This window comes from Chinchilla lanigera, unplaced genomic scaffold, assembly GCF_000276665.1.
Source record: "Chinchilla lanigera isolate Chin_1 unplaced genomic scaffold, ChiLan1.0 scaffold00037, whole genome shotgun sequence".
Classification (NCBI taxonomy): Eukaryota; Metazoa; Chordata; class Mammalia; order Rodentia; family Chinchillidae; genus Chinchilla; species Chinchilla lanigera.
In genome coordinates this window covers 210,208-237,892 of record NW_004955438.1, presented here as the reverse complement: position 1 = coordinate 237,892, position 27,685 = coordinate 210,208, and the positions used below count along the sequence as shown (strand labels likewise).

The 27,685-nt window shown below is 39.3% G+C and overlaps 1 protein-coding gene across 3 annotated transcripts in view; it reads right to left on the bottom strand.

Annotated features, from left to right (window-relative positions):
- Gpatch2l (G patch domain containing 2-like) overlaps positions 1–23,011 on the bottom strand; it is a 49,056-nt gene extending 26,045 nt beyond the window's left edge. For 2 of the 3 annotated variants that reach the window (XM_005390152.1, XM_005390153.2), the window contains exons 1-5: positions 22,909–23,011; positions 20,231–20,903; positions 6,587–6,651; positions 3,093–3,269; positions 1,375–1,454 (exon numbers count right to left, since the gene is read on the bottom strand). In XM_005390152.1, the coding sequence (XP_005390209.1) occupies positions 1,375–1,454; positions 3,093–3,269; positions 6,587–6,651; positions 20,231–20,892 (984 nt within the window). In that variant the 5' untranslated portion in view covers positions 20,893–20,903; positions 22,909–23,011. The remainder of the gene's footprint in view (positions 1–1,374; positions 1,455–3,092; positions 3,270–6,586; positions 6,652–20,230; positions 20,904–22,908) is intronic. The other variant, XM_005390151.2, reaches the window with a different exon arrangement.
- Between the last annotated feature and the right edge of the window lie 4,674 nt (positions 23,012–27,685).

The window sequence follows — 27,685 nt, the reverse complement described above, 5'->3', positions numbered from 1 at the left end:
AGTGACCTCTGCTGGAAATGACAAACATCCCTTTAAGGTGATGAAGATGAACTAAACAAGTAAATATTACCCTACTGTGAAATCATTGGAGGCCTGTCCAATAGGCCTGCAGTCCCCTCCACACACGCCGAAGGGAGCCTGCAAACTAAACTCACTTCCAGGGAAATACAAGGGAGAGCATTGTCTGCCCTCCTAACCAATAAAGTGGAAAAGTAAAATCACCTCTCCATGCTCCACTCCCAAGCTGCCTCCCTCAACCCCATCTACTCCTATCTGCCAGCTGTTCTAGGAGTTAGCTTCCAGAACAGCAAAGGCAGTACTTTATTGATGGTAAAGTACTGAGACATTCAATAATCAAATGCCTTTTACTTGGATATTTGAATTGCAATTTAAAGAAATAAGCATCTCGGTTTGTCTGGAAATAAACTTCACTTCTTTCCATGCCTCAAACTTCAGAAAAGTCTCCAACTAGGCTTCAAAAAGCTACAGACCTTGAAGGGGAAGCAGACCGTGGCCGACTACTACATACCAGCGTTCAACACACATTCTAAAGGATTACTGAGTGAAAAACAATATTCTCAGCTACCTCTCTCTTTCTTACTCTTTGCCCATCAATATCTTCTATGACCAGGAGCTCCTGCCTTATGCTACTTCTGCATCTCAAAGCTATACAAGGAAAAAAAATAAAATTTTAAAAGATAAAGCAACCCTAGGTTCAAATCTCTATTCTGCCGTTTTGATCCAGGTAACATCAGACATTATTAGACATTATTTAACCTCTTTGAACCTAAGTTTCCCTCAGCTGCCACAGGGGACTGTCACCTTGAGCAAAGCAGTTGGGAGGAAGCAATGAACTGAGTGCCTGGTACAGTCCCTGGCAGAGGTAGAACTGAGCAATGGTAGCAATTCTTCCCTCCTGGCTAAGGAGGGGCTCTTGGAATTTGGAGAGAGGTTTTTCCCTATTTTTAAAATTAATTTTAGAATGAAAAAACAAAATTAGGATAAAACAAAACTACATTCATGAATTCAGAAGGAGTTGTTAAAAAAAAAAAAACAAATGTATTTTTACTTATACAGTGCCACAGGATTCACTGAAGGTGCAGAAGAGACAGTAGGCTCATGAACTGATACATGACAGGCTGTAATGACAGTGTCTTTGTCAGAACTTCTCTGTGAATTAAGTTTTTTATGTTATGTGTGTATTCAATCAAATCCTACAAAATGTTTACTCATGTGAACTTCCAAGACATTCCAGTTGGTTTCATTAACTCCAGGGAACTCTGTGGGGCCTCTGATTGTCAAGAGGACACACAAACCCCACAGGGAATATCATCTTCCTTCCTATCGTGCCCCGGAAACCATGAGAGCTGTCACCTTCCCAACCAGCCTTCTTCGCCCCTTTCTGAGGCATCGAGCTGCAGCTCCTGGTAGACGATTCAAGCGAGCGTGGTATCCTAAAAACAGAAAGCCTAGGTTACTCAATGCAGAAAACCCACAAGCCGTCAAGCGCTTCCCGTACACTGAAGCCCTTACCCTTAGGATCTTTACAAGGGTATCTGCCAACAATGTATTACTCCCATCTCTTTGCTACTAAAGAATGAACCTAGGCATGTCATTCACCTTCGGCCTGGGAACCCTCATCTATAAAGGGATAATCACTTGCTCGTTTCTATCTCAGGAGCTGTTTTTAAGACCCAATGAAAGCACAATAGGAGGTATTTTGTAAATTACAAACACTATGTGAATATAAGGTATTACTAACAACTTCTAATTCTAAATTTAAATGCTGGTGAAATAATGATGAAAAGAAAATGCAAAGTATAACACTGTTTTTCTAACTCCTGTGAGTCCCCCACACAGAAAGAGCAACTGAAAGAATCCACATAAAAACTATCAATGATAGGGTCTCTGGATAGGGATTACAGGCCATTTGAAGTTTTGTGTTGCTAGTCTTGCTCGTGAGTCTATTTTAAGTGGTCCACACAGGACTTATAGAAATGTTCATTGAAATGTTTGATAAAAGTTACTAAGGTAGCAAAAAATGTGACTCAGCCAGGCAGTAGTCTTTACCAAGAACCAAATTTTTTTTTGTTGTTTTTTTTCCAGTACTGGGGATCGAACTCACGACCTTGCACTTGCCAGGCAGGCGCTGTGCCGCTGAGCTAAATCCCCAGCCCCTAAGAACCAAATGTTTTGACTAGGCCTATCAACACACAACCCTAACCCTAAATCAAACAAAACCCTACAAAGTAGGAGTTTATAGGTCTTTGTGTAATTCTAACCACATATGTTACTCAACAAATGGACTGACTGGTTGATCACTGGTTGCTGGGAATCCTAGTACTATAAACTTACAGAGCTAATGAAGTCTATTAAATGTTACATATGTTAAATGATGACCCTGACCTCTCAAGGAAATAAAGTGACTTAGTCACTGCCACAGAACTAGAAGACAGTACCAGGGAGGATTATGGTATTTCCTTCTCTCTGTCCTAGGCTCCTTCCACTTTGCTAACTCACAAGTGAAAGAACAAAGGGAAAGGATGTGCAATTGTATTAAAATATGCAGTAACATAATCATTAAAATAAAAATACTTAAAGAAGTATTTTTAAATTATCCATAGAAAATGCCATTATATCTTATATATGAATGTTCTTACTGAACTCTATTCTTTTCCAAGAGATAATTTTTTGGGCTTCCAACGAACACTCAGTAACCCATTAGTTTTTCGGCAAGCAGCTGTAACACCATGCTAGCCTTTCTAAATCTGGCACAAATGACAATGGCAAGCTGAACAACTGTCACATCCTGAGAGTCTCATGGACTGACTCAGGTAGGAATTGTCAGAACCCCAAGCTCTGAGACTCACCCTTAAATCCTCTAGGATGTGACGAACCGCATGTGTGCCACAGTGGGCTATTTGAAAGCTCTGAAAAGTTCACCGTCACTGCTCTAGAAGTCCCTGGCTAGCTCTACAATTCAGATAGTAATATGTGCTTAGAAACATGAGCATGCTTAAGTATGGCATGATGTTTCTTGTCAAAGAGAATCATAAAAGCATGAACTGTATTTTAGTGTCCTTAAAACTCACCTCTCTGAGCTGGCCGAGAAGGTAAAAGGAATGTGGAATCTGAAAGTTTATCCAATCCAGATTCCATTCTTTCTACTTCGGCACAATGATCAGGAGCCCACTTGGGCAGAAGATTAGGAACAGTGAATCCTGGGACACATTCTCCTTCATAGAACCAATCACTCTGTTCATCGTCCCCTAAACCAAACAGATCATAGTGTGAGCTGGAATTTTAATATTAACCAAAAAAAAATCAAATAGGAGGATCATTTCTCAATACTATCATTCTTGACTATATTTTAATTAAACAAAAGTAGCAAAAAATTGTTCAGGTCTTTCTTCTTGATATACATTATGATGAAAACTGGAACAACATACTAGTTTCACATGAATATCATACTGTTAGACTAAACTGTTTAATAAGGCTACCATTTTCTAAGCCCTTACAACCCACGAGAATCCAGGCTTAAAAAAAAAAAAAAATCTATGAATATGTTATTTCTTTCAAGCCCTGCACTAATTCCAGCTTACAATGAGGCAACTAATAGCCAGTGAAGTCAAGGTTAAGTTGGTAAATGACAAAGGTAGAATCTGAACCCAAAGCATCACTGACTCCAAATCTGAGGTCTTTTCCACAAAGATAAACTGCCTCCCTTATCATTCTCCTTGGTGTAGGTAAACTTAGGGATTCAAAACTATAAATATTCCTTATTTCAAAACTAGTTACTCTTGAGGGCTTTTTCCTCTTTTTTTTTTGCTATATTCAAATTTCTCACAAAAAAGTGAATGAAAGCTAGGCACGGTGGTGCATGCCTATAATCTCAGTACTCCAGGAGGCTAACACAGGAAGATTGTAAATTTGAGCCCAGCTTTAACAATTTAGTGATTTAGCAAGACCTTGTCTCAAAATTTAAAGTATAAAAACAGGGCTGAGGACATAGCTCAGTGTGAAGGTCCTAGATTCAATTCTTAGTATCACAAAAATATAGTAGCACAAAAGAAGAGCAAGGGCTACCAGTCAGAATCTTTTCAAGAAACAGGCACAGTGAAATGGGATACTTGAGGATACTTCTACTAAGTGACTCTCTACAAGGGTACAGAGGTACAGAAAGAAAACCAACAAGAAATGCTTATGCACAAAGCCAGCATAGCAGGGAGCTTTTACCAGAGCTACACTTGGAGTAGGAAAGAATGGCTATCAGAGCCCAGAGAAAGAACTAGACTGGTGGACAAAGTCTACCAAACAGGAGGAGTGATTTTCAACAGAAATAAAACAACTATCAACAACAGGTAATCCTGCAGAAAGGGAGCCAGGGAAAGCTATAATCCAATGTCCTCAGGACTTCCCTATAATAGAATAATTCATCCATATCCTTGCCCTTTGCTACTGGGCAGAGTACCTTCCTTCTCCATTAGACAGAGCATGCTTCCTCATCCTAATGACACTGGGCTTGGTCATATAATTTGCTGAAAGTAGCAGAATGTTAACAGATGTGATTCAAACAAAGGCTTAAATATGCATGCATGGTCTGGCTTGGACGCTTGGCATTTATGTCTTTCAGCATGAGAATTTCATCCTCATATAGCCATTGCTTCTTTAGCCTAAAAAAGATGCAAGGAATAGATAATACTTGAAGCCCAGAGACTAGTTGAGCCCAGGCAAGATCAGCTGAACTACAGCCAATCCACAACCCTGTGGCAAGAAATAAATGTGGTCAACCACTGAAATTGTAGGGCTGTTAAGCAGCAATATCACAAAAATTTGACTAATACAAGCAATCTCATTCATCTCTCTCCAGTCTTCTGTTGATGCCTCCTATTAGCTAAATCCAACAAAAAATGGTGAACAAGAAAATCCACTGACGTAGTCCATGAACATGCACAGGAGGGGTGAAAGAAGACCTGTGTCTGCCAGTGAAGGAAAAGTAAGGACAAGATTTCAGACAGAGACCAGCAGGAACAAAGGTATGGAAACAGAAAACAGCACTTCTTTGTGCAGAAAACTTGAAGCATCTACATATCACTAAGTATGTAAATGTGACACAGAAAAAGAGGAGAGTTGAGGCCACAAACTATTCTATAATCTTTCATGATAAATCAAGCAGTCCTTATTACTGAAAAGACTTTCTAAAAGTTCAAAACCTTACTTGCTGTAACAGATCCTTTCTTATACCGCTGTATAATTGTGTATCATTACCTTTAAAAAGTAGTAAAATCGAAGAAAAAAAGGCAAATATTAGTAAATAAAGAGTATACACCAGACCATTCATGTTAAAGAATCACCCTTTCTTAGTATGAGATAACAGAATTAAGACTCCCTAGCTTAAGGAGTCTATCTGCACATCCTCAGCCTTTTATGATACCTGATTCTCTTAGACCAGAGGGGAAAACTGTACTTACAACAACCTCCATTATAGGAGGAAGCACAATGACTCCATGCTTACAGCTGTGAGGTGTGGCTGAGACACTGTCCCCACAACCCCTTTCAAAGTCCTTTTCCAGAGGACCTGGATGCTTGAATTACTGGGAGCCCAACTAGATTGACCAAAACATGTAGCCACTGTGCCTCTGTCCTCTAACCACTTAACCCTTGCAGAAAAATTATTGGGTTTCAGCACTAGAATGGACTTCAGAGATCTACAAATTACTTATGTAGATTAAGAAAGTACAATCTGAAAAGGATACATGAAATTCTTATTGGTGCACAAGTAGTGTGATCCTATGTAAGTTTAGAGAACAATAATTGTATAAAATGGTTTTATACCAATGCAAAGTTTCAAATTACTCTTAGGTAATAAAAATAAAGAGCTAGTAATTAACATAAACTACCTTTACTCACAGGGCTTTATATTAGTCCCTAGGCATTTTAAAATGAGAAAGACATTTTATATAAAATATTCCCCCAAAACACTATAATTGGGGCTGGGGATTTAGCTCAGCAGTACAGCGCCTGCCCGGCAAGCACAAGGTCATGAGTTCAATTCCTGGTACCGGAAAAAACAAAACAAAACACAATAACACTATAATCATTTATAAGTAAGGTAAAATTCTTCCTCTGTAAAAATAAAATACTTTATCCAGAAAAGAGAATGTGCATAAGAATATTCAATGGTTCCAAGAAAAAGTATTCCCGAAGTCCCAGTCTTGACGCTTTAACCCCCTAGAACAATGATGATGAACCTATGGCACACATGCCACAGCTGACTGTTATCAATCAAAGCTCCAAAAGGTTCTACCATTACTACCCTAGACCAATGAGTCTCAAAATATGAATGACCTACATAAGAATCATTTCAGATACTTAGGAAGAATGCAGATGCAGTGGCCAATTCTAGGCCTATTTGGTTTCTAGGAGCTCAGGAATTTGCAGTGTTAATAGTTTCCCACATGGCTCATGTGTGTCCTAAAGTTTAAGAACTGCCAGACAATCACAGCATTCTCAGTGAGTCTTCTATAATCAGTAGAATCTTCCCATAAACAATGAACCAACAGTCCAAAGCTAGGATAGAGATTACCTTGCCGTCCTTCATCATTGGTAAAGAGCCCAGCGTCACTGCTGCTACACACACTGCTGGTTTCACTGAAAAAAAAGTGATACACAAAACTCATCAATTCCAGTCAAATGTCACTGACCATTCTTCTGCTTTTCCAATGGAAATCCCCAGGCTTCTTTAATTTCATTCCAGTCTATTAGCCAAATAGATATGTAAATTTCATAGGAAAACCACAGGTGAAGTTTATTTCCCCCAAACAAATAATATGAGACGAGAATGCTAAAAATTTTACTTATATTTTCAAAGTACTTTTAAAATACTTAAAAGTCACTTTGTTAGTTTAGGATCATAAGATATTTATTCAAGATCAAATAAGTAACTTCGACTGGTTTGGTATGTTAAACAGTGCAAATTTACATTTACCAGCCAATTTTTTTTCCAATTTTATTTTTAAACATTGTCAACTACCAGTTTCAAATGAAACTATGCAACTTTAAGACGTCTAGCATCTTCTGAATTTTCTCACACTTATAAAGCAAATAAATACCTATGAATAGAAAAAATTAATATAGCAAAAGTTGTTTCTAAAATTTAATATTTTCCTTGATGTTAAGCAAATACACAAAATTTTGAAAGGAGTCAGGGTTAAAATTAAAACATAAAAACAAATTCCATTTGGACTCAGTAAAATAAAACACCGTAATAACTGATTCCACTGCTTCTTGCCCTGTTTTCTTCTACCTATTTTTCATCAATTGTGATTTAACTGGTTCAAAAAAAATTTCTCTATCCTTTACAACATTAGCTATTTCCTTAATTGGGACTATTTCCCACCAAGCTAGTCACTTTTTTTTTCATCTACCCTAAAAAATGGAAGAAATCAAAGTAAGGAAAAAGCATTTCGCTATGCTACAAAAGGAGTAAGATTGGTAAAATCTCAACCTACATTCCTAGATCAAAACTCTGAAAACTTTTTGTATTTTGCAACATTTCCAAACATCTTGCCAACACTAACGCCTCAAATGCTGAATAAACTAGTAGCAATCTTTTCCTCACTTAAGCTTGCCTCTAAATAACAGATGCAAGAGATCCATCACAGCAAAAGCCAATAAAACATACTCTATTTCTGTGTAGGTTCTTTCCTTTTATTTTCTTCTGTATTTAGAGAAGGCACTCAGGAGTCATTCTAAGTAATGCTTTATGAAACTATCCTGCTAGAATCTTCAAAGGGTTCTGTGGTGAAATCCAAAAGACATCCTCACCAAGCACTGCATACTTCTGAGTTTAAGGAACTATACCTGCTAAACTTAGTGTTATTCCTTTTGTATTCTGAGACTTGAAGAACATTAGTGCTCTAATACCATTAAATCCTACTACAGTAACTATCTCTCTATTATTCTCTCACTTCAACAATAAAGCAAACCTTATACTTTCTTTCGTACTTTTTTTGATATTAAGAAAAGATACAAAGCAAATTAGCCCATGGGACAGATTCTACCCCATCGTTATGTCATGTTTTACTGAGACTCAGGCTCAGTAAATACGGTGTATACCCCATTTTTGCGTGACCTGTGAATTTAAAAGTTTTCAACAGTTTTAAGTTGTTGGGCAGGGATCAGAAGATGAACATTTTGTAACATTTATAAATGACATGAAATTCAAATTTCAATGTACGTAAGTACAGTTTCACTGGAACACAGTCACGCTTATTCACTGACATATACCCTATGGCTTCTTTACTCTCAACTGCACTGATGAGCAGTTGTGACATGGACTATATGGCCCACAAAGCCCTAAAATATTTACCATCTATCCCTTTACAAAGTTTGTGTTACAAGTTCTGCTCTGCAATGACTAGTCTCCTGTTTGAATGCTTCCAATTTAAAATTTAAACAGCTGTTTTATCACGAAGTCTATCAATTCTCTACCCTATTCACTTCCAGCCAGCTGTAAGCACTACATAACAAAGTGCTTCCATGATCCATTTTACAAGGAATCCATTGTCTCCTAATATTTTAAGTAAAAAGGGCAGTTTCACATAATACCCACTGGATCAGGAAGGGTGTATACCTTGTTGAGGAACATTTTCTATTGTTTTATCAACAACATTTCAACAGATTAAATCAACTTGAAAGCGCTTTGGAACTTATCTGGTACATGTCTTTAAACCTAGCACTCTGGGAGGCTGAGGCAGGAGGATAACAAACTCAAGGGCAGCCTGGGCTACTTAGACTCTTACTAAGTCCCTGTATCAAAACAAAAACTAAAAAGTTGCTGGGGATGTAACTCAGTGTGAATGCCTTGGGTTCAAACCTAGTACTGCTAAACCAACCGAACAATCAACCAACCAATAGCTCATTTCCTATACATACTTATTAAAGTAATAATAAGGCTACCATGGAAATATCCCCAGGACATTTAAGACTATAATCAAGGGAGACAGAGATGTATTTTCTTCACAAAAAATGATGTATGGCTGGGTGTGGTGGCGCGTGCCTGTAATCACAGCACTCATGAGGCTGAGGTAGGAGGATCCCTGTGAGTTTGAGGCCAGCTTGGGCTACACAGTAAGACCCTATCTCAAAAAATAAATAAATAAATATGTTCAAAGAACACTTCATAAGTACAAGTATCATCAATTTTACCAGTATCTGGAAACGAACATATTATCTGTTAGCATTTGCTAATTGTTTCTTCTCTCAGAATAACTTGTGAAAATATAATCATGTACAAAAAGATGAGCCAGGTGTAGTGGCGCACATCTATAATCCCAGCACTCGGGAGGCTGAGGCAAGAGGACTGTTGCAAGTTTGAGGTCAGCCAGGGCTACAAAATGAGGTCAAGGTCAGGCTGAACTGCATAGCAAGACCCTGTCTTAAAAAAGACACACACACAAAAAACCTAGAAAACAAAAAAAGTTGCTAGTACAACTTGCTAAGAAAAACAAAGTGAGAAATTCAAGGCATGCTTGCACATAAATACCATTACACGGCTTGTAAAAATATAGTGCTAGCTAGAAAACAAAAGCAAAATTCTCCTTCTGAATTATAGGCCAAATTGTTCCAGATCTATGCCCCTCATTCAATCTGGCTCAGAGACTATGACTTTTTTTAAAAATTCAGATCAGTCAGATTTTCATAATGATTTAGTCAAATACAGAATGTTAATGTATAGCTAATTCAATTTAATGTATGGCTAATTCAATTTAATGTATAGCTAATTCAATTTAATATTATGTTAAAAATAAACCCATATCTTTCAATAAAGATAATATTCTTTTAGCACCTTTGTAGATGACAAGTCTAAAAGTTAAAAGATGTCAGGCTCGCACATATTTTTTCCTATTCATAATCCTTCAAATTTGCTTATAACTTTTTTGTTATGAGCCTTTTTATTAAAAAAAAAAAAAAATTGAGCCTACCTATAATGTCTATCCCATTTGTAGTTGTCTAGTGGTTGTGCTTAGTCAGAAGAGAAAAACCCAGCCTTTATGAATCTTCAGGGGAAAAAAAAAAACAAACAGAACAAAACAATGTCTACAAAGACAGTAAGTAATGAAACTTTGTCTTCTCCTTAAATAGCAGTCACTCCTAGAGACATCAATGTCTCCTGTCTCTGCCTTAAGAGCAGTTTTCTGTACTCCCTGTTCTCCTATATCTATGAAATTCTAACCTATAAATGGTTTGCATACAAAAATCTTTCTATACTATTTTGCAAACATTTTAGATAAGTATAGTAACCTTACAAATAACTTATACATTATTTTTAAAAAATCCAATCCTAAATTGAGAGGATAAAAAATCTTTAACAGAAAAAAAAGGAAAGACACCCCCTACCCCATTTCTCCTAAGCCTTCATTTGTTCATTTAAGAAGCATTAAGTTTTTCCTATATCCCACTGCTGCCATAACCACACTAAAACTAACAGAGACACATTCTGATCAACATTTAAATGATGCACTTTATGAAAAACTTTTAGCCAAGAGAGTAGGAAAAGTTTATGAAGAGAGAGGGAGGTGAATGCTTTCCAAAGACAGACACTTTGCAAATAATGGAGAGTGGTACAAGCTTGTCATTTAACCTTAGCACTCAGAAAAATCACCCTATTTCAGAAGTCAAGAAATACCTTGACAATATTTACATGGAAGTAAAATGATAACACTTCACACGTCTCTACAATGCCTTTCACTCAAAAATAGTTCCAAATTTTATGCAGCAGCACAATCACCATCTTAAATAAGACATACATAAAATTAGGACCTGGATTTCGAACTACCTATTGCATTAACTAACTACTACATTATTAGTTAATACAATTAGCAATTGAACCACATCCATCTGAAATAAGAGTGCAAAGAAAGTCAAACCAGTAGTTCTAAAAGTTAATCTTCCCACCGTTTTGATGAAAATTTTCAAATACACAAAAAAGTTGAAAGTTAATACCCACATTCCATCACCTAGATTCTACAAGTAACATAGTTTTCTTTGTTTCACTAGACATGTATCCATCTAAACTTTCCACCAGAACTTTGTAGTTAGAGGCACTCACAGTAGACCAGATGATTGGGAATGGTATCTACTTCCACAGAAATACATTATCATAGGAATCCAGCCTAACAAAACACTATTAAGGGTTAGGGGTGTAGCTCAGTGGTACAGTGCCAGTTTATCATGGATGAGGACCTGATTTTGATCCCCAACATCACAAAAAAGCAAACCTCACTATTGATACCTTGTCTGCTGAAACAATTCCAGCACAAACACTGACTTTTGTTTTGCTTTGTTTTGTGTTTTTGAGAGAGGGTCTTATTATGTATTCTAGGCTGGCCTTGAACTCATGGTAATACTCCTGCTTCAGCCTCTTGAGTGCTGGAATTACAGGTATGCACCACCACATCCAATTACAAATGCTATTAACATCTAAAGATTATACACTTTAGTATGGAACTGAATATGTTTTCATCTGAAATGCTCTTCTTTCCAAGTGCTAAAAATGTACTGTCTGCCTCATAAGGAAGTTAAAGGATTTCATTTTCAAATTAGCAAAAGTAAAGTTTGTTTTAATTCTATAGTATATTTATTCTACATGAGAGATCAACATTTGGGTCTTAATAAGTTTTCTCAGCTTGCAACTCATGCTTGTTGGTAAAGCAGAGTCAACAGTAAAAACCCAACATCAGTACCAGAAATATCTGCACCAGTGGTTCTCAACTGGAAATAACTTTGCGTGCCCCTCATCAGGGTCCTCATCAAAGTCTGGAAACACTTCTGATAGCTACAGCTTGAAGCAGGAAGAGGGTTAGCAAGGTGCTAGCCTCTAGAGGACAGATCTCACAATGTACAGCACAGACCCACTACAGAGATTTGGCCCCAAATGTCAGTACTGTCTGAGCTGAGAATACTGACCTAGAGGAATGAATAAAAAGCAAAACTCTGTCACATAGGGTAAAAAAACCACTTCAGACAGCCAGTAGCCATCTGTGGCAACAAAACCCCCAGAACCTATACTCTGGTTATTTTACACTCCGCTGTAGTCCTTCTCTCATTGTACCAGGACTGATCTGTGTAAACCAACATATGGCAGAAGTAACGCTGTGTCACTTCTGAGATCAGGTTATCAGGATTGTGGCTTCCACCCTGGACTCGCCCCTCCTATCATACACACTTCTCTCAGATCACTCAAGACAGAAGGAAACCAACTACTACGTTGAGGACACTGACAGTGATGGTGGGGGGCATGCAGAAGGAGCTCAACACCTTATGAGAAAATGAAATCTGCCAACAGCCAGTGGGGGAACCTGGAAAAAGACCCTCCAGCCCACTCAAGCTTTGACTCTGCTGCAGCCCCTGCCAATGGTTTGACAGCCACTTCCTGAGACTCTAAAACAAAACCCAGCCAAGCCATTCCCAGACTCCTGAATCAGGAACTGGAAGACAGTAATTGTTTGCTGTTTAGAGCTACTAAGCTTTAGGGTGACTGTCCCACAGCAATAGGTAAAATAGTAGCTTTATAAACTCTTTTTTCAGTTCAATTTTGTTCTACTTGTAAATAAATCTCCTAGTTTCAACAAGACAACTCTGTAAATTTCCAAAATGGGGGTGTGGGAGGGTGTTTGTTCAGTTCCTCCAACCTGAGAGCTGGCTAATGCTTTCCTATTCCTAACCACTGAGGACTGAGACATTCAGAACTGAATAGGGTAATTTAGACCTGTATCAGTTACAATAAAAGGCACAGAATTTGTTTACCATCTCTAATCAGAAGTTGTTATTAGGGCCAGGCATTGTGGTGCATGCCCATAATACCAGCACTCTGGAAAGATGACGTAGCAAGATTATAAGTTCAAGCCCAGCCTAAGGAACTAAGTGACTTTAGCAAGACTATCTCAAAACAAAAAATATAAAAAGGGGGATGGGATAGAGCTCAGTGCAATGGCCCTGGGTTCAACACTCAGTAAAACACACACACACACACACACACACACACACACACGTATCAGTATTAGGTAAAGGGAGTTACCACCTGGGTTTGTTTTTCTCCTATTTAAGATCCTATTAACCTAGTAGCTTAATAAGAAGTCTCTCTTTTTGGGGGGAGGGGGTATCGGGAATTGAACTCAGGACCTTGCGCTTGTCAGGGAGGTGCTTGTGCCGCTGAGCTATATCCCTGGCCAAGAGGTCTCTTCTACATCTAATTAATATACATTTTAAAATAACATGCAAGGTGTGGTGCACACCTGTAACCCCAGGTAGTTGGGAGGCTGAAAAAGGAGGATCTTGAGTTCAATCTTACAGCAAGCCCTGTTTCAAAATAAAATTTAAAAAGGGTTGGGGATATAGCTCAATGGTAAAGTACTTTCCTAGCATGTATAAGGCCCTGGGTTCAACCTTCAGTACACAAACAAACAAGTAATATGATTACACCACCATTCTAAAAACTCAAGATTTTTTTACCTTAATTTCTTTGTTAAATAATAATGCATTTCACAAAAGTTAAAATTATGTTTTAAAATTTCAGAAAAAGCTCACTCTTTGGTCCACTGCCCAAAGACATCTTTGCTCTTGCTTCCCCGTCTTTCCTGGGTAGAGGTGGTACCTTCATAACCGTCAGATTTCTGAACCTGATAGTAAACATGACTCAAAGAAGGGCAATTCAGAGAAATTGCTTACTTCAATTCCAAAAGTATTCCTGTATGTTAGGGCATGAATAGAGGAGTTTCGTTTTTTAGTTTCATTCAGGGGGCCCATAAATGAAAGCAGCAATTGCTCCAATTTTCAAGCTCATCAATGTGACTACTACAATCAGGTCTACTTTGTCAACATCACAATCTTCCAGGTGGGGGGGAGTCTGCTTCTGAGCTGGGGGCTGGGCCTTGAGCAGTCTACCCATCTTTTATTTTTACCTGTTCTTTGAGTTACAGTGATTCACCTTCAGGTGAATTAAGAGTGCACATTCTGAGCCTGGAATCTCTAAACAATGTCTTTCTGCTGCCTTTCCATATGAAATATATCTTTATGTACAATTCACGATAAGAGAGCAACCTGTTTCCTCTCAAACGCAAATGTAGCCCCTCACATTTAGTGTGGTTAACAATGAATACCAGGCATATTTCCATCTAAGACTTTTCTTCATGTCTCCTTCACCCTCACCACCAATGCAGAATGCAAAAATACTGCCAGGATGTGTTTACTTAGCGATCTCTTTTCATTTGTTTTCCCTTTTAATCTTTAGGCATGTATTTTTTTTCAGCTTAGAAACCTTTTATCTGGGGCTGGGGATTTAGCTCAGCGGCAAAGCGCCTGCCTGGCAAGTGCAAGGTCGTGAGTTCGGTTCCCGGTACCCGAGAAAAACCAAAAATTAATAAATAAATAAATAATACTACAATTATATTTTAAGCTTCTCCACTATTCCCAACTATTGAATTTTTGGACAGCCATCTTTCTCTCCCATGACTTACTGCTTTTATTTCAAGTGATTATATATTCTTGCATTCTGATGAAGATTTGCAAAAATATTCTCCTGGTTCCCACTGGCAATCATCTTCAAAGATTTGTTCTTTCTCTGAACTTTCCAAACAATGTTCCGTTTCCCTTGTTCTGTAGAATGTATTCAAAGGCCTCTTCTTTGCCAACAGAAAGGGCGCACAGACTACCTTTGGTCCTATTCTCTACTCCTATGGATACGGGTAACATGTTCTTCTCAGATCTACAACTGGCCAAGAGAAGAGCCTCTAACCTAATTCCCAGTGCTCCCAGAGGGCTTTCATCCCATACAAGAATGCCAGACTGAGAAAGGATCTCCTCCCAACCCTCAGTACCTGATTCTGGCTTTATTCCAGGAATCCTCAATAAATGGAATATAGTATACAAAACACTACAATCTCCAGAATGTATTCAAAAGGGGCCTTTTTCTTTTCTGACCATGCTTTATTCTTAAAGACTGTATTTCCCAGGACTCAATACCCTGTGTCTGCCTCTTATACACAAACACAAATACACATGAAACATTAAATTTCCCTATCCAAGTGCATTCTGGGAGACACAGCCTTCAAACAGAAAACAAAAGACACAGACCAGGAAGTGAGGACAGAACAACATTCCTTTTTGTTTGTTTGTTTATACCCGGAATCAAACTCAGGACCTCTTGCTTGCCAGGCAGGCACTGTGCTACTGAGCTATATCCCCAGCCCAAAAATTTTATTTTTTTTTCAGGGCTAGGGATCAAACCCAGGGCCTCGTATATGCTAGGTAAGCAGCTCTACCACTGAGCCACAACCCCCGCATGAACAACATTCTGCCAAAAGTGCAGCTCACCCGATTCCCTGACTGAGCAGGCATTGCATTTCAGAAGGCTGCCCATGGAAAAGGACACATAGTCTCGCAGCATTAGGGCAGGCTCAGTGCTGCTAACATCAGCTCCTAATTGCATTCCCAAGCATAATCTATCAGCCTTGTACTGTAGCTTGAGGAAATTTTGGCAATAGGCCAACTACTTTTTGGGTTCTGATTATGTGGTTCTGATTTTATTTTTGGGTTCTGATTATGGACAAATGTTGAACATTTTTCATAAATATTCTAGTGAGCACTTAAGACTGCTTATCAGATGCTTTTTAAAATTCAAGTCACGGTGGTAGAAGTAGGTGGTGACTGAAAAATCGCAGATCTCATGGTCCAAGGGTCCTCAGAAGTGCTTCAGTCCAACCTTCTCAACTCTACCGTAACAGTAGTCCTCAGGCCAATCCCTCCAGTGATCAAAAATCTGATAAAATGATTCATTTTATTTTTACAGTTATAAAAAAAGTTACATTTTATACTAAGGTAATGTTTGAAACTGTACTTTCAACCCCTAGTCCTAGTCCCAAAAATTTTAACATTTCTTTCAAGAATGATACTTTTTTTTTTTTTTTTTTTTTTTTTTTTTGTTTTTCTCCGGTACCGGGAACCGAACTCATGACCTTGCGCCTGCCAGGCACGCGCTTTTGCCACTGAGCTAAATCCCCAGCCCAAGAATGATACTCTTTCAAGAGATAGACCTTCAAATACAATAGCACCATATCCAACAGTATCATATCTACTTCCCAAGAATTCTTTTACACTTGTTCCCTAAGGATATACCAACAAAACTCTGAATAAATCTATATAAGCAAGCTATGCTAGTTATTCAATATTCTCCAATGAATACTACCAATTGCAGCAATGGTAAATACATTCTTGGTCAGGATTCCTATTTACAGAATAGAAAACAGAATATCCCCAACCTAGCACATATATTCTTTTCCTCAGCTTCAGTAACCCCTGATTAATGACCTCCACTTGCAAAGGAGGCTACTTACCTTAACCATGAAATAATGAATGCTATTGATCCAACAAGCTACTGCTATAGAGTGTTATTGATCACCCAATCTTTGGTTAAAATGGTCCTCATTTAGCAATTTCACTGTCACAAACACCTGCAGCAAAGCATACTCATAATTAAAGAGTTTGGGGAAGTTAAAGTGAGAGGTGATGGACAGAAATCTCAGCTTTCTCCCATTTATTCTTGCTTCTGAGCTATTGTTTGTGTCAGAAGGGATATTGATTTTCTATAAAAATAAGAAAACAAGAAGCACCAAGAGGCCTCAGAAGGTCAGCTTGGGCTGGAAAAGGAGGGGGAGGTTTAGCACTCTATCTCTGTCACTTGCCTTCCAAGAGAAGGGAGTATTTTCTTTTCTGTGAGAACAGCCTCTAATATATCACTGTGGGAAGGCTTCTGAATGTGACTTCAGGCCATCACCTAACCAATTCATTTATATAAGAAAAAGAAGCTAAGCAGTATTAAAGGAGAACAAACAAATGATGTGTTAGTGAAGAACAGAGCAAAAAGAGACAATGGTCATCTAATTAATAGCTGCTATACAGACAGTTTAATTAAAAAATCTGCAGAAAGTAATTGTACAAGTGTTGCCCCATTTTAAAGTATCCACAAAAACACACACAAGGAAAAAATTAAAATAATTGTTCGATTTTTAGGCAGACACTTAAAAAGAGCTATACACTATAATCATTTTCCTCAGAACTTGTAAGGGATTGGTTAGTACAGAACTGAAGAAAGAACAGAAAGAAAAAAGCACACAAAAAATACCAGTTAATCTTTCAAGTACTTACTTGTCTAGTCAGCAAAAAAGGGATTTAAGGAAACTAGAAATAAAGCTGATTGAGACATACTTTCTCAAACCTAAAATATCTTTACACGCTTTTTAAAACTAACTATCTAGGGCTGGGAGTGGTGGCCCATGCCTGTAATCCCAGCACTCAGGAGGCTGAGGCAGGAGGATCTTTGTGAGTTCGAGACCAGCCTGGACTACAAAGTGAGCTCAAGGCCAGCCTGAACTGCATAGCAAGACCCTGTCTCAAAACGACAAAAAATAAATAAATAAATAAATAAATAAAAATAAAAATAAAACTATCTACTGATTAGGTCAATTTAAGTTTAATGATCAACTTCACTGTAATTTTAGAAAGTGGATCATGACTCTGATAACCCTCAATACCACTAATAAAAATACAACTCTACACTTTGGTCTGCCTATAAAGAAACTATAGCATATTTAAGCAGATGTATTAAATAGTAAACAAGAGGATTCCTCAAAGTATTTCCTCTAATGTAGGGGAAAAAAATTGACAGAATCAACTCACCAAGATGGAATAATATCCAAATCATACCCTATTAGCTACTTATACTCTAATGCTAGCCTTTTAGATAAGGTATGCTTAATAACTGAAGGAAGGACTGGGGGTTAGCTCAGTGGTACACCACTTGCCTAGCATGCACAAGGCCCTGAGTTCAATCCCTAGCATTTGCAATATATAAAAATGAATCATAATTGAGGGCAGCTTGAAAATTAAAAGATATTAGTTCCACTTTACTGTTGAAGAGAGTCTGGACATAATATGAAGTCAAATAAGAATCATCCCTCTTTGCCCACAGAAGAGATCAGGCAGAAAAAAACAAAGCATTTCTGTTTGTAACTACACATAAAGGAAGACAAGTCAAGGGCAATTTAGGACTCCTGAATAATTAGATTTTAAAGATTTTTTTTTTCTCATTTTCTGTCTGCTCTTACTCCGTCCACTATTCCATCATAGCTACAGACACTAGTACCATATTACTCAAGGAACTCTGAGTTACAGGCCAGGGAAATAGACCAAACTGGAAAAAGAGGTCTCCTTAACTTAAAAAGGAAAGAAATTCAGAAGAACTCCTGTCTACTTCAATTTCTCCATGCTCTAAGATAACTAGAATTTATATTACAACCACTTCACTATAATAGAAGGTCTGGGATAAGGAAAAGAGAAACTAAAGCATCTCACTGCTAGACCACTGGCTCTGCATTTGCAGAGGTATCTTAGAGAAGACAGTTAACAGTCTCTAACACACACAATTATTTCACAGCTTAACAAAAAATTCTGGGAAAGAAATACACACAGTGACACAGAAATATACACAAACTATCATTCCAAATGCTTATTTTTAAAATCATCATTCTCAATCATACAATTACAAGGTATATATATTCAATATTGAAACAAACTTGAATACCTCAACAGAGGGTTTCAATATCCTGAAAGGATACAAGCTAAGCAATTCTTATTTGATTAAAAATAGTATAAGGAAAAAGATACCTTTATAATCCAAAAATATATAAATAAATTGAATAAATCAGCCTTAGAAGGAATAAGCTTAGAGGAAAACTAGGAAAGCCAAATTGTAACTATAAAACAGACTTGCAAATACAAAGTTAGTAAGAAAGCTGTGCTAAAAACCATCCATAAAGGTAGTGACACAGGGACCTACACAGCTTGTCCTGTTAGTGACACAGCCTCCCCTCTGAGTATCTAAGATTTATGTCTCTGTTTTTAAGACAAACTTCTGAAGAAGCAAAGTCCTAAGAAGGGTCATATGCTCTACAGTTGTAAATGTTAAAATAAAACAGAAAAAGGACCATGGAAAAGACAAACACAAAGGACAGCAGAACATGGTGAATTATGAGCTGTGATGTTAGGTTTGCGTCTCAGTTTGGGCACTGGGTGACCTCGGTCAAATTATCTAAACTCTCTTCAACCTGTTTCCTCTTCTATGAAATACAAATAGTAAAATTCTACCATACAGCAGAACTGTGAACATTAAAAAGTATCCAGTAAATGTGCAGTATAGTGTTTAACAGATGCCAACCAATGTTAATTAACAATAGTAGAGTACACAACCCACCTAGGGGTTACCCTTATGGGACATTCAGGTTGATTCCATGAAGAAGGGTAAGAATACTGATGAGATGCTAAATATCCTGCAGTGCACACAAAGAACAATCTCACCCAAAATACCAACAGGATCCTCACTGAGAAAGTGATATTAAAGATTAATACCAATAATATTAAAGTAAAAAAGTTGGAGAGTATCAATGCTCCTGTGAATGAGACAGAAAAATTAAGTTATCAAAAGCTACACTGAAAAAAAAAAAAAAAAAGCTACACTGACAATTGAAACATCTATCCATTAAGAGACAAGTTTCTCTGGCCTGATCATATTTGGTGTAAGATTAATGACACCTGGCACTGTTATTTTCAAAGTCCAACAATGTATTCAGGTAACCTGAATGTCTGTCCCTAAAAAGTATACTCATATAGTCACACAGAAGTAGCAGAGAATAGAAGTATAGCCCCAGATACCTAAACCCACCATTCTTAAAGTGTGGCTTACCAGGAACATTTATAAACTGCATTTGTCTGGCTCCTACACATTTCCTTTCTCATATATACTATGTTCACCAGCCTCTGCTAAGACCCTTGTTCTGAGGAACAATATATGTTTGTGGACTATATGGTATAAACAGCAGCAAATTGTTTTTAACTTCTTGGTTATGCATTTGAGATGTATAATTTTTAGACTCAAACTGTTTCTATTACACATAATAGGAGACCTTCTTGAAAAGGAGACCTTCTTGAAAAAGGAAACAGAATCATAAATGCTACTTTAAAAACTAGAGCTCAACTTCTGATTAATTAAAGGAAGGCTACGAAGTCAATACCAGAGTGGCTGGTCTGGAAAAAAGTGGAACTCATCAAGAGACTGCACTTGTACTCAGGGTAAAATTAATTAGGAAAATCTCTGACTTAGCGAGGGAGATCTCACCATTCTGACATGTTCTCATCAGAGCCCTGTTTTTGTTCATCTGTTTCACATTCCATTCTTTCTTTCCTTCCCGTTTTGCTTAGGAAAGTCCTATTTTCTGCCGATTCACACAACCCATGGCCTGATGAGGTCCAGGGAGTATTTTCTTTCCAGCGAGACAGACGCTGCTTCTTAGCAGACTTAAACCTGCAGCCTCGCTCATAGCTCCAATCTGACACCTTCAGCTTCTGCTGAAGGCTGGCAGCCACCTCTGAAGTCACTCGCTTCACCTTCCGCCGGCGCCTGAGTGGTCGACAAGGTGCATTTTCAGTAAAGGAGTCAGATTCATGCCAAGAATGCTGCTTACTCTTAACAATGGCATTGAGAGCTGGGTGCTGTTTGGCTACCATTGTGTCATCAGAGTCACTAAAATTGGTGACTGGGGCAACTTCTCGACAATCCTTAATAGCTTCATCCAGACTGGACTCAGAGGCCTCGCTGTAGCAGCAGGTGTGCTCTGCCAGGTGAGTAAAGTCAGACCGGCGCTTCCGACCTCGGCGTTTCCGAAGCTGCCGTCTCTGCTGGCGAGGGCTCAGGGCCATCTCTTCCCACAGCTCACCAAGCTTATTCTGCTCAGATGTCTGCTCCAAGGCTGAGGCTAAGTCATGCACCAGCTCATCCATGAGGGCCACATCTGCCAAGAAAAGGTTCAAAAATTTAAAAAAATAAAGCCTGAGTAGGATCTGTTGTTTTCAAATAATTTTATAAAATAGATTAAGGAGAGTCTTGCCCATGTATAGAAAATAAAGATGCTTTGCAACTGGATACACCTAAGACTATGTTCCTATCATCCATGCTCCCTTAAGCCACTAAAAAAATAGGTATTTGACCCCTATTACATGCCTGATACCAACATGTTAAGCACAAAAACTCAACTACTCACAAGATAACTGAGATACTAGCAAAAACAAACAAACTCTGGAATAAATCTTTTCCCAATTAAACTTACTATTGAATTAAAAGGTGATGAGACCCCAAAATCGTCAGAGGAACAGAAAAACACACAATTTTAAACCCATGGCAGAGTTGGGAGCACACAGGGTGCAATCCAGTAGCACCACGGTACTGGCATTGGAGTCTGGGTCACTGCTCAGAATGCATGTGGCAGGGAACAGAAAGACCTAAGTAACACAAATAAGGAAGACTGCTCTCAGTTTAAGAGATCCAAGAATCTGTGGTGATGGGGGTGTACCGACTGCCATCTGGAAGCTACTAGATACAGAACCTTACCTGATCATCCTAATTATGTGCTTCAGTGCTGCACAATCCCACCACATACATACACACACAAACACATACACACAACACAACTGAAGCCGAAATGATGGGGATGGGGTGGAAACTAAGGTTTCTAGCTAACTGCTTTTCAAAATTTCCTGTTTTTCTATTTACTCATGAAACCATCACACTTCAGAGGCAAACCTTTCAAGGGATAGGAGTAGTAGAAGCAATTTTTAAAATTTCCTTTTAAAAAGAAATGTAATCTGTGCAACACCTAATAAAGTACATAACAAGTTAGCACTTTCTGGCTAGCCCAAAGTAGTTCAAGACCATAATTAGAACTCAAAACCCTCAAAACCCTATGTAGCTTGCCACTCTCAGATCATATTTTTGTTCATGCAATTTACATTTTGCAAAGGGCTTTCAAAAATCTGTTCTTACACCGACTCCACGCCAATGAATTCAAAAGCAGGAAAAGTCTGGCTTATGTGACATATCTATGGAGACACCAAGTTCCAGAATGACCACCCAAGCAAAACTTCCAAGTGTCAAAAGCCACATAAATTAAAAGATCATGCCTCTTTAATACGCAGTTTAAGACTCCTGCTGGGGTGAGTACTCTTCCTATGACCAAAACAGATACAGAACTGGAAGTAGCATGTACAAATCAAGTAACGTTGTTTTAAAACTCGGGTAGAATTGCACAAACTGTCACGTGGAAAGAAATTTTTAAACAACTTGTGATCGAATACTTGTGCAGAATCCTTTTCCTGCCTCAACGACTGCAATTCAAACACAGTCAACGTAAGAGCCCTGTGACTCCCGCACTGGCAGTTTCGCTCAGATGAACACCCCAAGACTACCCAGGGTCTAGGCACGGGCCGGGGAGGGTTAAGACTCTGAGTCACGACAGGAAGTGGTAGACAGCAAAGGAGAGGCCAGGAGTAAGGTGGGAGCTGTGGAAGGTTGGGAGGCAGGAGGCAACTTCGAATTTGGGCTCACCCAAAGCCGTAGGGTCTGCCCTTCTAAGTCGGAAACCGCTAAAAAGCAAGCGGACTCTCTGCGATCGAGGCTCGCAACATGGCCACATATGTGGGGGGAAAAACCCCCCAAAAAACGTGTTTCGAAGGACTTCCCGCCATCCCCGGCCAGTCCCAGAGACAGCAATCCCTCCTCATGCTGTCGCCCGCCGAAAAGAGAAAGAAGGGAGCTGAGGAGCGGACGGTCGCCCCGGGGGTGAACCGACCCTCATTCCGGGATGGGGGCAACAGGCCCTGCAAAACAAGGCCCGCCGCTCTCGCTCCTCCCGCCGGCCGCCACAGCCCCTCGGAACCCTTAGCCGCCCAGCCGCAGACCGGAGTGCGGGTCCCCTCTGGCAGTGGCGGACCCCGACCCTCTCAACCCGCTCCGCCCCTCACCAGCTGCCGCAGCCACCTCCAACTGGCGCCGCTTTTGGGGCCCAGTCTCCCCGCCGGGGGGTGCGGTTCTCTGTCTGACTTCATTTCCGGTGTGGGCCGGAGGGGCGGGGCGGTGGTTGAGTGGGTGGGTCTGGCTGAGAGAGAGCCCGCCCAGAGCCAGAGCTTCCGGCCGGGCTCAGCAGCTTCCGCCCCGGGTCGTGCCCGCTTCCGCCACATGGTAGGTGGGGCTACTGGAGAGCTGAGCAGTAGGACGGGAGGCAAGGAAAGGAGCCCAGTTGCGAGCAAGAGTCATCGTGGCTCAGGTGTTGAATGGAGTAGACCCCGCAGGCTAGCCTCATCTCCCTAGTGGGCGTCAGAAAGTTGGGCGCTGAAGATTTATTAGGTTGAAGAGAAGTGGATCTTGATTTTTACCCGTAAGGGTTGGCATAACTTTGAATGGGAACCGTTTTGCATTAAGTTACTCAGAGCATTAAAAATATACTTGCCTTGAACAATAAAGCAAGTAAAGTAGTATTGGATTATAGCTCAAGTATAACAAAAATTCATGATCCCATACTAATGTAAGGGAGTGGCAAAGTTAATAAGTGGGGAGGAGATAAATTTCCCACAGAAAACTCCTAATTTGTGTATACTGCATCCACGAGCAACTCCCAACTCCTTGTGTGACTTCCTTCCAATGGGTACAGTATGCAAAGGGGGCAAAATGAGTGACTTTATGGTGGACAAACCTGACAGGCACTATCTCAGCCTGATGATCAAGGTTAGCATCAACAGTGATGCATCATGTGGAGTGTGTGCACTTGATAAACAGTGAATGGCACTTTATAGTACTTTCCTTCCAAAACTCACAACTCTAGTCTAACTGACACAGAGACCACCATCGGTGCAGAGGAAAAAACAAGTCCTGGGCCTTTAACTTGCTACTCATTAAAAGCATAATTTGTGTTTTCTTCTGAGGCAGTATGGGACTTAAAAAAAAAATGACCACTTGGACCTATAGATGTCCAGTAGGTAACAAAAATCAGAACAAAGCTTGACTTCCTCTTCTTCCTCCTCCTCTTCCTCCTCCTCCTTCTTTGATAGCCTTTGTTACCTTAAAACTTTGAGTCAGATACCATCTCAACTCTGCATACAAGCATGCTAATCATTTAGGGAGTATATGTCTGCCTAAAACTTGGCAAAATGGGGTTGATTAGCCCTGAATTTACATAGTGTCATCCCCCTTTAAGACTGAAGATACAAAGATAAGTAATTTACAGAGACATTCAACTACACCAGAAGTCTTCACAGTCCTGGCACTAAACTGAAGGTCACCTTGGATTCCAGCAGAACCTCACAAGATTGAGATTTCCCCATGCAAAAATATCTTTTGGGAACCAAATTGTCCTGCATGTCACAAAGATTCCTTCAGATCTATGGAAACTCAAACTGGAACCTGACCCATTTCACCTAATCCTTAAACGTTGTGTTCTCTTTTGTGAGTGGGCCAGTGTGAACCTCTTCATCAGAGTGTGCTCCCTCCAGCTATTCAAACTGGAGTACTTTCCCATTTGCTCTTACTTTATTTGTTAGGGGATCAGCTTGCTCTTTGTCAAAGCTGTTCTCCTTTTTATTTTCTCTTTTAATTAAACTCTTTTCCTGTAAATTTGTGCTATAGCTTTAATTTCCATTATCACTAAAGCTAGGACCCACCCTAACTGCTGACATAATCATAAGAAAACAAACCCCAGTTGAGGAACATCATACAGAATGCCTGACCAGAATACTTCAAAATTATGAAGCTCATGAAAGACAAGGAAAATTTCCAGGAATGGTGGTGCATGCCTGTAATCCCAACACTCAGGAGGCTGAGGCAGGAGGATCACAGAGAGTTCCAGGCCAGCCTGGGCTAAAAAATGAGTTCAAGGCCAGGCTGGACTACATAACTGAACCCTGTCAAAAAAAGAAGAAAGAAAGACAAGGAAAAGTCTAAGAGTCTAAGAAATTGTCACAGCCAAGAGAAGCCTAAGGACACATGGCAACTAAACAGAGTGTAATTGTCTTATTACTTTTCTCTCATTGCTGAGACAAAATACCTGACACCCAGAAATCAGGAAGGACAGGTTGATTTACCTTACAGTTCGTGGGGATTTCGGTCCACATTTGGCTGGCTCCAAGGCAGAGTGGCACATGGCACATGGCAACTGTTCATGGTAGTGGAAAACAGCAAAAGCAGCAAGAGCACAAGGACTGGAGCAGCAGCAAGCAACCTCTTTCCCTCCCTGACATTGTATGCAAACTATCCGCCCCAGGGCAGGTGTAGCACTCACACCCATAATTCTAGCATTGGACTATGGATCAATCAAAAATCTCAAAGCCTGCCCCATGATTACATGAGGCTTTGGGGGGACATAGAGACACAAACCATAACAGTGATATACTGGATGGAATATTGGAATAGAAAATGCTCATTAGGAAAAAATAAAACATAGATAAAGGATGAAGTTGAGTTAATGATAAAGTATTAATATTGGTTAATTGTGACAAGGTGCTACCCTAACATAAGATGACAATAAGGGAAAGGGCGTAGGTTATGTGGAGATTGTAGAATCTTCATAATTTTTTTCTGTAGTGCTAGAGACCAAACTCAGAGTCCTTAGCACATGCTAAACAAGAACTCTATGCCTGAGCAACACTCCCAACTCAGAATCTTCATAATTTTTCTACAAACCTGAAACTATTCTAAAATTAAAAAGTTATTTGTAAACATGCATATGGCTTTTGGCTCAGAAGTTTTCCTAAAAATTTTAGTCTAAGAAAGACTTGGAAATGGATGCAAATATCTTAAATGCAGGTAAATTTATTTCTGCAGCATTGCTGAGGAGTGAAGAGACTTGAAAAATCCAGAACTGCTACTAAATGAGTTAATTAAGTTATGATCTATTTCTGCGATGGAATACCTTATGGCCTTATAGAACTGTTGTTATGGAAAGATATTTAATGACATAAAGTTACTGATTTATGATAAGCTATATTTCTGTATGGCTGTTATATTTAGTAAAAATGTGCTCAAAATGTAGTTTGAATATATTCATATATAAAAAATTAAAACTGTATTTGCATAAGAATATGACCAGAACAGTACACTATACAACATCCAAAATAGTTCTATTAAATGCCTACATTTCTGCCCTGTTGCTTTTATGAATTTTTAGGATTTCATGTAGGTGAAATTTACTGTATGAAGTAAAGAGAGGAGACAAAGATAACTCAGGTTTCGTGCCAGAGAGATTGAAAGACTGATCAGTGCTATCAGCACAGCTAGAGCAATCAAGACAAACTCAAGAGGAGTAGCTGGATCTAGTTGTATATGCCTCCGATCCCAGCACTGGATCAGATCTGGAAGGCTGAGGCAGGGGAATTGTAAGTTTGAGCTCAGTCTGAGCACTTAAGTGACTTAGCCCTGGGTACAGTCTCAAGAATGAGAAGGTTGGGAGAGAGGAGAGGACGAGGGAGGGGAGAGGTGGGAAGGGGTTTGATGGGAAGGTGATCACTTCTATTTTCTATTTTGGGTGTGCTGAATTTTGTTATTCCCACAGGACAGAAATATCCAACAGGTGTCCACAGCTGTAACCCCTCTTTTCTGCTTAAAACTCTTCAGCACAAATCGCATCAGTTCCTGTAATATCGGTTGCCTGCACTGGCACTGAAAGCTCCCAGATTTCTCAAAATCTTTTATTTTCTGCTTCTGCTAATGTCTCCATTTATATCCACACCCAGCATTTCCAACTTAGGATGTCAAAATAAAGCTTAGTTTCTTCCATAGTCCCTGTCAAATCTGCCCCTTTTCTACTCTTGCCTGTTTGGCAAACATCACCATAACTATGCACTCATCCAGGTGAAAAGCTTCAAAATAATGTTCAATTCTTGATTCTCTTTATATCCCTTTATTTAGTTAAATAGTAAACCTCAGTAATTCCATGCCTGCAGGATTCTAGACCCTTTCTCCCTCTTTCATTTTCATTTGCCATTTACCTCATCTGGGCAGGTGCCATCTTACTGGTCTTCCCACTTTTGGTATCTTCCCAGAAAAGCCATTCTCTACCCTGGTGCAACAGTTAGTCTCCTAAAATATAATTTGGATCATGTCACTTTAGCAATCTTTCACTTCTTCCTGTTTGCTGCTTGACACACCATACTATTTGCTCATTCTCAAAGCTGGAATTTGGGATGATTTAAAGGCTCAATGGCAAGGTCACTTCTATGAAGATTTCCCTTTGCTTGCCCTCTCCTTTGGCTCCTCTTTCTCAGTTCTTGCCAGAATCTTCATTACAGCATTTTCTTCATTCATCTTTGAATTAGAGGCAATTAAGTAGATGTTTGCCTGCCCAACTAAATCATTCACCCAACAAATATTTCCTGAGAACCCACAACATACTTGGCTTCATGATAAATAGATTAAAAATTAAATAAATACTTGTTCACTAGAAGCTAAGTTAGGAAAATTAGAAGTACTTGCCTCAGTCATATATACATATAGATATAGATACAGATATTAATATAGATAGATATATAGATTTGTTTTTGAAATAGGGTCTCACTATGCAGTTCAGGGTAGGCTCGATCTCACTGTGTAATAGTCCTGGCTGGCCTCAAACTTGAAGCCACCCTCCTCCCAAGTGCTAGGATTACAGTCCTGGCACAGTCATTTCTTTTAATGTTACTGAGGATATAATGCAGGGCATTGCAAATGCTAGGCAAGCCCTCCACCACTAAGCTACATTCCTAGACTTTTTTT